Source organism: Spea bombifrons, chromosome 2, assembly GCF_027358695.1.
Source record: "Spea bombifrons isolate aSpeBom1 chromosome 2, aSpeBom1.2.pri, whole genome shotgun sequence".
Lineage (NCBI taxonomy): Eukaryota > Metazoa > Chordata > Amphibia > Anura > Pelobatidae > Spea > Spea bombifrons.
Window position 1 is genome coordinate 82,935,332 of NC_071088.1, and position 13,761 is coordinate 82,949,092.

The window sequence follows — 13,761 nt, forward strand, 5'->3', positions numbered from 1 at the left end:
TTAGAATACGGGGTCATAAAAGTCCCTGTTGGTGTAATGGTCAGGTGTGCTGATGTACTTTTGTCCATTTTGTGTATTTCAAGATGGAAAACATTTTGCTCAACAATGGAAATCTTCTCAGCCTATGGTTATAGCCAGTCTGAAATTACAGGACTTTATTTATCCCCCTCACCAGCAGTTCTGGAACGTAGCAGTTGCAATGCCCCCCCGGATTTACCCTTCGGTATCTCCTCAGCCCTGAGAACCTTTACGAAAATACTTTTTGTGCCAGCTCTGTCTCATGGAATCAGTCGTTACCTTGACGGCTCAGTGTTTTCGACTCAGCTGCACATCTGCAAAATCATTTTACCATCGTCTCCGTTCTCCTCCACATTCCCCAACCAGCGGAAGTCACATCTGATTCCTACCCAAATAATCCTTGTTCCTAGGCATGATCCTGGATTTGGTACAGGAATGGACATTCTTGTCCCAGCACAAGATGTTAGTCTTCTATCAGAACCTCCATGTTGGGTCTGATGATCTCAACCCAACCCTCAGTATAGCCCCTCTAATACCTGTATCCATTAAGAGTTCTCTGAGCTGGTGGTCACTTTCCCATCATCTTCTAGGGGCTTACATGGGCATGTTCAAGACTAGGTTGTTGTCACTAACACTGCTTCTTTCTGTTGGGGAGCTTGCTTGAGAGTTTGAGTTCAGTGGCTCTGGTCCCCCTCTGAAATGAAACTTCGCTGAAATCTCTGGGAGCTCTTAGCTGTTTAGGGAATTTTCAAGAGACTGGCCTTTCACATTTACCACAAAGCAGTACGAATCTTGGCAGACAACGTAACATCATGGCTTACCTGAACAAACAAGGTAGAACAAGAAACCACTACTTAGATTTTGCTCATGGGCCAAGGACCACAAGGCTTCTCCTTCCATATCGGGGGTTCAAAACATACCAGCATAAGTAGAGCACCTTTTGCATTTGTGATAGACACATTTGTGAGGACCTGGGACTAGAGCCCTGCGCAGGACTGTTTTTTTTTATTATTATTATTATAATACCGCTCCTGCTGAATTTGTGACCATTACTGCCCACTCCTGCAATGTGTGTGTTCCACTTCGGGTTGCTCCCACACAGCGTCTATTCTCTTGTTCCATCCAGGAACCCAACGGAGTCACGTGAATTTACGGCACTTCATGTGATTCTGCTGGGTTCCAGGGCGGAACAAGAGAAGAGATGCTGTATGGAAGCGAGGTAAAGGCAGCCTTGCGGGATTACCGGGACCCACAGGTACATTGTCTGACCGCCCGAAAAAGCCTGAACCCAATGCAGTCCTCACTTAAGGCTGCTATGGAGGATATACGTTTTTCTGACTTTCCCACGGGCTACATAAGGTTTCCCTTGAGGGACAATCATCTCCATCAGGCACCAATCCTACACCCCAATCTTTGGTCACTGAAATTGACTGCTTGCAAACGGAACACTGATTGCTCAGTTGGAACTAGGAAAGTATTTTCCTCCTTGAAATGTATTAAGGTTTTGAAGCTATTGTCTTCCTGATAGGCAACACTGCTAAAAACACCCAATTTATGTTCAGCAACATTTCTCAATACCCTACAAAACCCCATAGGTTTTGGAAAGCAAATATTTCTTTACACTCTACATTACTTGTAATACTTTAATAGATTTGGGTTGGTGGGAAGCAAAGGTTGTTTTTGAACACAATTTTTGTACTTACTTTAGTCAACACTAGTTTGGATTGCTCTTTATCAGACATCAGCTAACAGTTAAATACAGAATGTTTTCATAGATTTATTGATTTTTCTACCCTTTATAAGTAGGGCATGTATGAATTATGTAATGTAATCTTTTTTGCCCATGACAATAGTAAATAGATATTTACTTACTACTATACACTTTCCCATTTTTTTATTCACAGCTTAGTGTGTTATTTAGGGTACTTTTTATATATTGATTGTACATACTTACAAGTTTCATGTAACACGTACCTATACATTATTTATAAAAATGTGATGCTTATACATTTCATGGAATTGTTATATTAGTGCAAATGTATGTAAATACATTTTTTTTATCGGATAATTCTGTGACAGGACAATGGAAGATATTTACTTAGTAATAGACAAGTTTTGGTATCTTCTTGAGAGCTCCTGCGGTAGAAACACTCTGAGGAGTGGAAGTTATGGCATTCATCACAATCCAATTCAGAGAAAGCCTGCCCAGCTCTGGAGTAGCGTTGCGGAGACTAGTGAATCTGATGGCAGATGCATGCCAAAAACAGTGTACACATCGCTTTGAAGAAGATTCTGATGTAAAGGAGTGATTGTGTGTTAGAAACTTCAGGACTCACCTTTCACCTACAGCAGCACCATCTCAAAGTTAAACAAAAGATCCATACTGTTTTACACTGCAGGACCACAAGCAACAGCATTACTGCACCAATAGAAACACACATCCAGCAGAGTGCTATGGGACTCAATTTCTCCAATAATTGGACCAGTTTGAGTAAGGAAGGTGATATGGCAGCAGCAGGGCACTGGGAGTAGGTGGCAAATATCCAGACAATGACTTTTCCCCCAAATTAATAAAATAATTATCCATCAGAGTAAGGAAGGAAATTGAGATGCAGAGGAAGGCACAAGACATGCAGAAAGACTAAACCCCTCTCCCTCATATTAGAAACCAGAACAATTGATCAACCAGACCAAGGAAGGGCATTGTGCCACAGGGCAGGACAGGCCACACACAGGCAGTCACATCCAGCCCCAAGACCGATATCCCATATTAGAAAAAATAAGCGATACCCCAAAGTAAGGAAGGGCAGGCCAGGATAAGGACCGACAGACACATCCAGCCACACGACTGACCCCTCATATTAGAGGACCCCCCTCCCCCCTGAGAATTTATCCCCCGGAGTAAAAAAAAGTGAGAGAGGATGTGCAGCAGCAGGGCACTGGGCAGACAGGCAGGCACTGGCACATGCAGGCAGCCCCTTGGAGGACTGAATTTCCCCAATATTATTTATTATACATATTATAATTCCTGCTTTTGTAACCAATATTAATCAATGTAGAAAAATATACGATATAATAAGACTGATAAAAAATGTGTCCACAAATTAAAGGTTTGGCTGGTAGTGTAAATGGGCAACTGTCTTAATCAACTACATACAGGAACAGAATTGTATTTAATAAACCACTAAAACCCACTGTGCGAGCAGTCAAACGAGAAAGGAGTATCCAAGTCCCCTGCGGCTCTGCCGGGGATCTGGATCTTAGTCTGATAAGTCAGACCTCTGAGGTCAGATTATAAGACAACCTCAAATACAAGAAAAACCTTGTCTTATATTTGAGCAAATACGGTACTTTATTAATTAACTTGCAGTATTGTATATGAGCAATGAGCATCAATCTCTGCCTCTGTCACTGTCTCACACTCCAACTCTCATCCTCTGTAACTGCTGCTACTGACAAGTTGAAACAGTGTCCGCACACACAGATCTAATGCTTGTCCCTTCCCCTTGTAAATGCTGATTAGAGTGGGGGGGGGGGAGAAAGGAAGGGGAAACACTCCCAGATTGTTGGACCCATCAATCACAGCCATAACCATTAATGAGACCACCTCTCGTTTTGTTGGCTACTTCCACATATCAGTCATTGATATGCACCCTCCTACACACAACCCCTCCCCATTTTACCTCATCAAGAAGCACAAAACCAGACTAATAGTGGCGGCTATACGTGGCAACAAACAGGCAAACCCTAACGAAATGTTGGCGCGTTTGCGATTCGTTTTCCGCAGCTTTGGTATTTCCCTCATTATCAGAGATTCGTATGATCACATGAAACAAGTTTGCACAAGTGTATTACAATATACAATTGTGGATACCCACCCTTTCGAGAGTGATCTGTTTTCTTTTGCGTCTCATTAATTAAGGAATAACCAGAATGAGGAATCTGCACACTCCAAGGGAACCCAGGTGCTTAACTGTGCCAGGAAGGGCCAGTTCCCCAATAAATCCAGTAGGTAAATAAAGGCTCCAGGCATTCAAGAGTTCCAAAAGTTCTTGAAAAAGACTCATTGTGAGGCCAAAAGTTTTTTTGGGGGGAAAGATCTTCATTTTTTGTTGAGGACAGTCCTCCATCTCTATATGCATAGGTTGGGATCATTTGTGTTTTATTTATGCAAATAATACATTCTTTGGGGGTACCTGTGAGCTTTATAAAAGATGATAGCTTTGAGCAAAATACAATAGGAGTCTGGGAGAATAAATGATTATTATTTGTTTAATGTGCTAGGTAATTACACTTATAACTTTCATAATGCACCAGAATGCTGTTCTGTATTCCAAATTAAGAACTACCTACCAATGGTTAGATGTGTTGTTAGCCATGGCCTGGTTTAGGGATGCTCTGCATCATCTTAACTTTTTCCATAATTAAAGGAAACATAAGTGCATTATATCAGAAACGGTCTACCGAAGAATGCCAGTCCACCCATCTGCTAAAGTATAGCTAGTTAATGATGAACTAAAGCATCTTCAGAATGGACAAAGAACACATTTTAGTTGAGTCCTAAACCCCATTGAGGGAGCCCGAACAATAAATACAAGAAGCACTGCCTGCAGTTATTGCTTATAAAAGAGGTTACTTTTCATGGGGCATTGGGTTTCAAAACAATAAATGTTGCAGCTTCACTCTGTTTCAGTTTTATTTAATACTAGGTTTTGCTTGAAGATCTAATATCATTGGCCAAACATTCCTCTTTTACATTTTGCACAACGGTTGCAGGTTAAACGTTCTAAGGCTACATCTGTCTGCCACACACGTTACCCAATGGGGAAACTGCTTGAGTGTGAGTGTGTGTGTGTGTTTTTTCAGGTGTCTTATAGCCCGCATAGCTTAACCCACAGGCTTAAAGATGAACATTTGTTGTCTCCAAGAAACCTGTGCCAACTAGAGTTTAAGTGAAATCATTCACTAGCAGTATTGTTAAGCCAAACCACAGAGAACATTAAAAGAACATCTTGACATTATTTTTCAAAGGAAATTCAAGGGACATTGAATCAATGTAATTATATCACATTTGCAAAGTTTGTTATGTTTATTTGTACAACATATGATGTCTTAAGCAAACGTGAGCTGTCCATGACCTAGGAGTTTCTGTCCATGTGAATAGCTCACTGAACTACCTAGAACCCTTGTCCCACTGTAGCTTAGCGGCACCTCTTCGACCATGGACCTACTTTGCACTAGTTTATTAATGGTTGATAAATCCAGAGAAGTAAAATACTTTCTCGGGGCAAAATCCGAATGTTACAGAGGGAACATACACATTTATCTCAAAGGCAAAAAACTGACAGAGGGGGGATCTTCTGAAATGTATCGCATGCAATGGGAAGCGTGTTATACTGGTGTCTCTATAAACATTATATAAATAAGTCTGCCTCAGAGTACAGCGAATATTAGGGCTTCTAAAATGAATTCAGTTTGCCAAAACATAAAATAAAGCCTCTTTTGCCATGTTAACAGATGGACTGTTTAAGATAAAAGTTTTAACTAACTCCTTACCTAGTACCATTTCATGCTGCGTGCTTTCTACCTGTAAAACTTTTGTTTTGTTTTTAATTGAGGCAAAACTCCTTTTAGAAAGATACAATGTGTTTTGTTAGTGTTCCCAACATATATGATACTTGTTTCTTTGCATGACCCGTCTACCTACACAAAGAATTTTTTTCCCTTATAAAGTGTTCTCATTGACTGCTCCTTTACACATATCCTCCGCCCTCTGATCTCGAATAGGAGTTAAATAATTATTAATGTTACTAGAAACCCGAGTTTTTCCTTTACAAAACAAAAAAAAACTCATTTGCAGCCTCAAGTCCCTGTGTTATGATCAGAGAGGGGTCATGTCTCAGGAAGCTGGTTAATGTCAGTCAGGTTTGTATCATTTAGGATTGCACGAATCGCCTCTAAAGTCTCAGTCTGCCGAATCCGTTCCAACTGCACCTACGAGAAAGTAGGAAATGTAGGGTGAAATAAATTTTAATCAAAAAGCACTTACCAACACAAATATCCAGGAGCAGAAATATGTGACACTATCTACTAACGAGTAATCAGCACGTATTGTATAAAGAGTCATATTGACCAATAACTGTGTTGAGTGTTCATATATAGAGTGTCCTGGGCTTCTCGGCTAACATCTACAATACCAAGGAATGCACAGACTCATGGACCTGAACGTTCTACAATAATGCAATAGGCAGTTCTTAAACTAAACTTCCGTAGTAATTCGTTTATTTAGATTATAAAGACAAAATGATTAACCAGAACTAAAGCGTTAATGCATGTATGATACTGGCTTAGGCTGTTCGTTTACCTGCAGGGTCTGAGACAGCTTTACAAAGTCTCTCTGTACTTGCTCACTCACGTCCAGCTCGGTCTGTAGCCGCTGAGCTTTGTCCTTTTCTTCAAAATAAAGCTGCTCTAAACTTGCCTGAAAAGAAGTGGTTTATTCCAATTTTATTAACACCATAAACAAACATTTTGCAATCATGGGTTCACGTTCTTGTTCTGTAAAGCGCCTCAGCTGATCAATGGCCTGATTTATGTTCAGCCACATCTCCTGATACCCCAAATACATATATATTTTTTAATGTTCCAGGGGGTCACAGTCATGCTTTACATATTACACATTTACTTTTAATACATAAAGGCTTTTGGGATTTGGGAGTACCGATTTTTGTTATACATATTTTTTTCTTTATAGTGGAAGGGCTAATATTTTTAGAAAATAAATAATTGTATTTTATTATTTTGAATGTTTTGTTTTCATTTTTGCACTGTCCCCAATCAATGTTTTTTTTTTTAAATTTCATTTATAATGCCCTTTCTTTCCCTTAATTTATTTTTTACATTTTTTGGAAGCTGGAGAAACAATTTCTCCTCCTAATTTGTTTGTGCTGATCACACTGCAATCAGGGCGCCATAGTCCTGCATTGCTGATTGCAATACTTGCGACCAGCCAGCAGGGGAGTGTTGGGAGAACCCAGAGAGTCTAGAAAAACCCTGCTGAAGCTCTCCTGTTTTTAAATGAAGGGGAGGTGTACCACACAGGTTAAGAGCCCTGGGTCTAAACAGACCCCTTCACGCATCATTCAACAGAGCAAGCGATGGAGGTGACTGGTGGTGAGTACATTAAATACTGGGAGATTCATTTGGTCCTGTGCATCTACTGTAGGGCACTTAGCTGGCAGGTGGAAGAAAGAAAAATGCCCTTGGGGGATTGTGTAGAACCCCCAATGCATTTGCAAAACGGACAACACTAAAATGTAAAGGACCACGCAAGATATCATATGCATTAATGCACATACGATGGCTGTAGTGTATAACTATCACTTTTAATAATTCAGGATACATGTTAAGATTAACAGGGGGGGGGTCAAATAATATTACATTTAACATTAAGTCTATTCCATACATTACCACTTTCTCACTCAAAGATATTTCACTTTTCCTTCTATCTGCATGAGCTCTCCAAAATAAGAATGGCATCTTTTTAACAAGCCCGTGTACTTGCCTTGCTTGCAGTCTCTTTCCTAAGCTGATCTTCAAGAGAGTTCTTGAGTGCCAAGACTGATTGAAGTTCCTGTGTTTTTTCTTGCAAAGTTGCCTCTAACTGTGTAACAAAAAAATATTGGAATTTTTTCTCTCATCGCTATTTTATGTCAACTGGCATAGAAACTGACATAGCAACCAGAAAGCCGCCTAAAAATAAATAAATAAAGGGTTCTGCCACAACTAATTTGAGATCTTAGCATACTATTGAGTTTAACAGCTGAACATCCGCCCTTAGTCTTCAATCTCCTTCATCTACTACACTATCACCACCAAGACAAGATGGGATCAAAGAAATAACTAAGGTGCTCACAATGCATTTCAGGCAATGGCTTTATTCAGGAAATTAACTTGTAGGCTCCAATCACGCAGAAGACCTGTCTACCTGTGTATTGTGTTTGGGTCCCTAAGTATGGAAATGTGCTTGACCAAGGATACAGACATGTAAAATAGCATCCACACAATGGAGTCAGAATGTTCCTTCAAAAGGAAGGAATGGCAACGTGTCAAGAGGCATATTATCCAACCCAAAAAATTAAGTAATCATGTAAAAAAGAGTTGAGAAAGAAAAAAGTAATATTTAAGCTTACCTGTTCTTTTTCTGCCTTTACCCTGTCCAGTTCCATTTTTAAACTTGAAATTGATGCTGTAAAAAGAAATAAAATTATATATATATATATATATATATATATATATATATATATATATATATATATAATATACATACACACACAGAGATAATTGTAACACCACAACTAAGAAAATAAATTAGAAATAAAAAAAATTTACTTGACTACTTAGTTGAAAATACTGCAACAAAAAAGAATTTAGTACACAAACTACATTGGGGGTAACAACGCTTAAGAGCAATATATAAATTACGTGCAGCAAGAGTAAATAGGCTCTCAATCAATGTGAACAAACCCTAATCATACATAAAGCTTGATCATAATCATGTGGCTTCAGTTTGCATTGTACACAATTCCCGGTGAACCAACAGTTCTGCTCTTTTTAAATATACCAGTCCAACCGTAGTAGTAGTAACAACGACTGTCAAACATTTTCTTTGGGAAATATGCTTTCATATTGTGAGTACAGTACATATATTTCACGCACAGAAACAAACTGTAAAACGACAGTGAAAGCAACTGCAAATACATAGGATGATTTTTTAATGATGTATGGACAGATTTAACACTCCACTTCTAATGTTTTTAACTAAGTCTGTTTATAATTTCACTACAAGATAATTAAATCAAACATCCGCAATCAAACGTATGATACTCTGCAGAGTAAAGATCCTAATTACTCACAAAAGCACGATGGTCAGGAAGCATACAAGACAAGCGAACACGCACAAAACTAGCTTAAAAAAATACAAACCCCTACTGCCATCTCAGCCACTACTCTACTATACAGTACAGCGTTACTTGACATAGTATGTGTATGAAAAAAAGGCAGTTTTCCAGCTATTGTGAAACTACAACCACAATTATCATTATCATCTTTTATTTATATAGCGCCAACAGTTTACGCAGCGCTTAATGCAGTACATATATTCAAGGGGTATGACAAGACGAGAATTGACAGACTAAGACAAACCGATACATTAGGTGGAGAGAGCCCGGCTCGCAAGCTTTCAATGCCCCAGTTTGTCCCTTTAAGACTTATGGGAGTTGCAGTTCAGACAGGAGAGCTACATGGGCTACTCCTGGAACACAATAGTAAGCTATTTTTTTTTTTTAGTTATGACATCCATCGGCTTAAACAATATTTGCTACGTGTTGCCCAATATGTTAAGTATAGGTGCCCAACTGCATATATACCGTATTGGCTCGAATATAGGCCGCACCCCCCCCCCCACTTTAAGTCTTTAAAGTGGGGGTGCGGCCTATATTCGGGGTCTAGCGCCCGACGCCCAGGACATGCAGTCCCGGGCGCCGGGCAGGCAGCGGGGTTAGGATACAGATCCTCCGCAGCGGTGCAGGGGACCTGCATCCTACTCTCTGATGCGCTCAGACAGGCTCCCCTGCCAGCACTTTCCATGGGAGGGTGCCGGCACGGGAGGTTGTCTAAGCGCATCGTGCGGACGGTCACCGGCTGCGGCGATGCGGGTAAACAGCCTCCGCTGCCGGCACGTCTGCACGATGTGCTTTAACAATCTCCCTTGCCGGGAATTCCCACGGGGGGAGTCCCGGCAAGGGAGATTGTTAAAGCACATCGTGCAGATGTCCCGGCAGCGGAGGTTGTTTACCCGCCGCAGCCGGTGACCGTCCGCACAATGCGTTTTACCTCTTCCCCCAAGACTTACCAGGTGTCTTGCGGGGCCGGCGGGGGACATCTACGCAATACGCGTATACAACTTCCGGTGCCGGCACATCCGCTGACACCCGGGAGTCTGCTCTGGTAAGTCGGGGGGGGGGGGACACAGTGGCAGCATATCTCGGCATTCATTTGTGAGGTTTACGCAACACATTTTTAATAACAGGATCTGAAAAATCTGACTACCAAGAGGCAACGCTAACAGGACCCCAAATATTATACACGCACCAGTGCAAAGATAACTCCTACCTTCTATGATGTCTGCATATCGACCAGAGAGAGAGGAAAAGAAAAAGGACAGAATTCACATAAGAGAACAAAACAGAAATATATGTGTAAGAAAGGAATATAAAAAGATCTTACATAGTACATAGAAATCAATATTTAGATATCAATTACCTAAAAATGACATTTATAATTCTAGACCATACTTGTTATACATATATAGACACACACAGCTAAAGATACAGGGGGTTAATAAGCACGTGCTTCATGGGACAATTATAATAGACAGAAATGTATTCTTTGTTGTAATACTACCTATTAGTATGCTTACCAATTTCCTCTTTGCAACTCTCAATCTCAATCTGAAGCGTTTCTTCAATATTCTCTTTTTGACACTGCTCCGCTTGGATCTGTTCTTTTAAGAAAAGGATTTCTGCCTTCAGCTTCTCTTCAAGATGGTCCGCCGCAGTCTGAACACTCACTATATGTTCACGGTACTTTAGGACCAGTTCATGGAGATCCTAAATTAAATCAGGAGGCCAAAAAATGTTTGTTTCACCTTCATTTATGTTCATTATCTAACGCAAAGAGAATTACCATGGCCACTGAAATTGGTATAATCTATAGATTACCACAAACGCTGCAAATCTTTCGTATACATTAGTGATGGGGCCACTGCACTGGACTGGACTGTTCTGTGCTGAAGTACATAGACCTCAAGCTCTCCTACACAATCTTGTGCCCAAAGGAATTATGCTGCAATAAGTAGGCTTGATACATTTCACTTTTTCACGATGACAACTTGAATGTCCCCTCCGCACAAAGAATCACGTGCTAGCCCCCAACCCCTGATCATGCACAAGAAAAAAAAAAAAAGTTACCTCGACTGTTTCTGGTAAGATAAAATTCTCAGCTTGCTGAAGAGAAACATGTAGCCCATGCTTTCCTTGTAGACTCTCATTATCCTTCTGTAATCGGATTAGTTCTTCAGATACTTGCTCCCGAGACTGCATTAATACCGCCTTAGAATATATATAAACCATGAATAAACACTTGTGTTTACCTGGGCATATTTCATAAATATATTCTAGGCTGCACACTACTCAAGGTCAATAGAATTGCAAGAGCCAAACAGTGGCAACTCGGCTTATATAAAACACAAACTGTACAAGATTATGTGACAAGAATACCCGAGTCTCACACGTTTACTCATTTGTTGATGGATATCAACACAAGCTAGCTTCTAATATTACGGGTAGGATAACAAGCATATAACTAAAATATGAATAGAGAGAGTGGTCATAACATTACACATTCTTCTTATCCCTGAACATAATTTACGTGTATGTTTGTGATTGATTTTAATAATTATAAGGCCAAGTTGCTTAAAATATTATATCGTTTTTGCATTGTATATATTCAAAAAGGCAGCGCTCGGTACAATAAGGATTTGTATGGAAGGTGGTTTTTACCCCTTGAGTGCCATTGTTTTAATTGAGCCATACACTGGGATATCAGGAATTGCGGACAGGGGAAAAGATGGGATAACCAAAGTTTTGGGAAATGGGCCGCATCCATGATGCAATTCCATTTTAGTTCGGTAAGTTAGAAGGAGAGTGAATGGTCAGGAGAAAAAAAAAAAAAAAGGTAAGTCAGCATGTCGCTGTGTTGTAGTTGACACGAAAAAGGAGACAAACAAATTTTCGGTGGAAGAATTACCATTTGTTCCTGAACACTTCTTTTTGCCACTGAGAAGGCCTGTTGCAATTCACTGAGCTGTGTTTCAGACTCCTGAGCTCTAAGCACAAGTGTAGATATCTGGAAGGACAATCACACACAAAACACTGATTTCAAATGTTATTAAAACAAAACTACAACCACAACTCTTTAAGCATAAAATACAATGCTATATATAGTCAGGGTCTGACAAAACCCCAGGCGCCAGGTCACCATGGCGACCAGGCACATAGGGTTTTGGGGAGCGCTGTCACCAGCACTTCACCTGCTCCATTGAAACCACTGGTGTGGTGGATGCCCCTGTGCATATAAGTATGTTAATGTGTGCGTGTAAATAACTATGTTACCATGTGTGCGCGTAAATAACTATGTTATCGTGTGTGTTAGTATCGTTGGAAAAAAACCATCTCCTACATTTTTTGGCTGGCTCATAAAACCAAACCAAATGTGTCAATGCCGTGTACACGGTAACGTATGTTAGCATTAACAGTTTGTTGCAATACACTTTCTTTAACCGCACAGAGGCTGCCATAGTTGTAATGTGATAACACAAACGTCTCTGTTCAAACCCCATGCTTAGCCGATTGACTAATGAAAGTCTATGGAGGGAAGCAGAGTGTAGGGCCGGATGAATGAACCATTGTAATGTTAATCAGCGTTTGCCTAGTAGACAGGGCTAAGATAACTAATCTAAAGCGCATAAAAATATTTTTTTGAAAGATATTGTTAGCCTAATACTAGTAAGAAAAGAAAAACATGGTGAGAGTTCCCCTTTAAGGAACTACAAAAAGGTGTTAGCTGTAATTTACAAAAGACTCCTAAAGCCAATCTGTAGCCTACACTGCATTTCAGATCAATAATAGCAGGCAGTAAAACTGAACATAGAGTCACAACTGCTGTTAGTCTGTAAAAGGTAATAAAAGTTAAGCAATCCTCATCTGTCTTTACCAACAGTGCTACAGATCCGATCCTTTGGTTTATTGAATTGATTGCCAGCGGTAGGAGTGCCGCACAGACATATACACCGGCAGTGGAATGCAACAGTAACAGGTTTTTCTACGCTTCGAGTAAAACTTAACATAGCTAGTTTTATTTTTCATTTTTTCTTTGTCGCGATGTTAGGTTTAAAAAGAGATCAAGAGGTATCAAAAAGAAAGCAGTTCTGCGAGTTATTGCCTTGACTTTTAGCTGGCTAATGGCTTCAAACACGCACACACAAAGCATAACTTTTACCATGAATATTCTCAATGTCACACAATTACGCACCTGGGCGCTGGTATCCTCTGTGTTTTGCTTCATGTAATCCTCCAACTCCTGCTTGTCTTTCAAGCTCTTCTCCAGCTGGTCATTTGCTTGCCTGAGCATCATTTGCAGCTTCTTAACCTGATAATTACAACCACAGCAGCTTTGGCTTCCAGTCACAAACACTATGATTTCATTACGGAACAAGACACAATAAATGACACTGTAATATGTAAAAGGCAGAAAGCTGTGATAATAGGACGCAATTCTGTAACTGCATCATTAAAGGCAACCTTTCCTTCTTGGACAGATACCTATGCGGATGCCAACAATATAACTTTGCTCCACAATTACTAAGCAGGGATTTTTAGTACCACAATAAGCATTCTCTCATTGCTCTCTTAATGGTGAATATTAGTTTTCATTTCTTTCATTAGACTAAATCTAATACAACATAGTGAAGTCAAAAGCAAAGAGCCAACCCTCACAAGATTATTTTGCAAGAATGGTTGATTCTGGATAATACATAGTTTAGTGAGAAAAGTGTTTACTCTCACTACAAAACACGCTTATAACTCACTCAAATTAGGACCTATAAAAGAACTATACTGGGAT

General features: G+C 40.0%; 1 protein-coding gene across 2 annotated transcripts in view; it reads right to left on the minus strand.

The window, feature by feature from the left end:
• Window positions 1–5,077: 5,077 nt before the first annotated feature.
• RABEP1 (rabaptin, RAB GTPase binding effector protein 1) overlaps window positions 5,078–13,761 on the minus strand; it is a 34,276-nt gene continuing 25,592 nt past the window's right edge. Inside the window, exons 11-18 of one of the 2 annotated variants that reach the window (XM_053454961.1) lie at window positions 13,171–13,287; window positions 11,887–11,985; window positions 11,049–11,189; window positions 10,499–10,688; window positions 8,211–8,266; window positions 7,583–7,681; window positions 6,383–6,499; window positions 5,078–6,012 (exon numbers count right to left, since the gene is read on the minus strand). In XM_053454961.1, the coding sequence (XP_053310936.1) occupies window positions 5,911–6,012; window positions 6,383–6,499; window positions 7,583–7,681; window positions 8,211–8,266; window positions 10,499–10,688; window positions 11,049–11,189; window positions 11,887–11,985; window positions 13,171–13,287 (921 nt within the window). In that variant the 3' untranslated portion in view covers window positions 5,078–5,910. Of the gene's footprint in view, window positions 6,013–6,382; window positions 6,500–6,906; window positions 7,682–8,210; window positions 8,267–10,498; window positions 10,689–11,048; window positions 11,190–11,886; window positions 11,986–13,170; window positions 13,288–13,761 lie in introns of those variants that run through there. The other variant, XM_053454960.1, reaches the window with a different exon arrangement.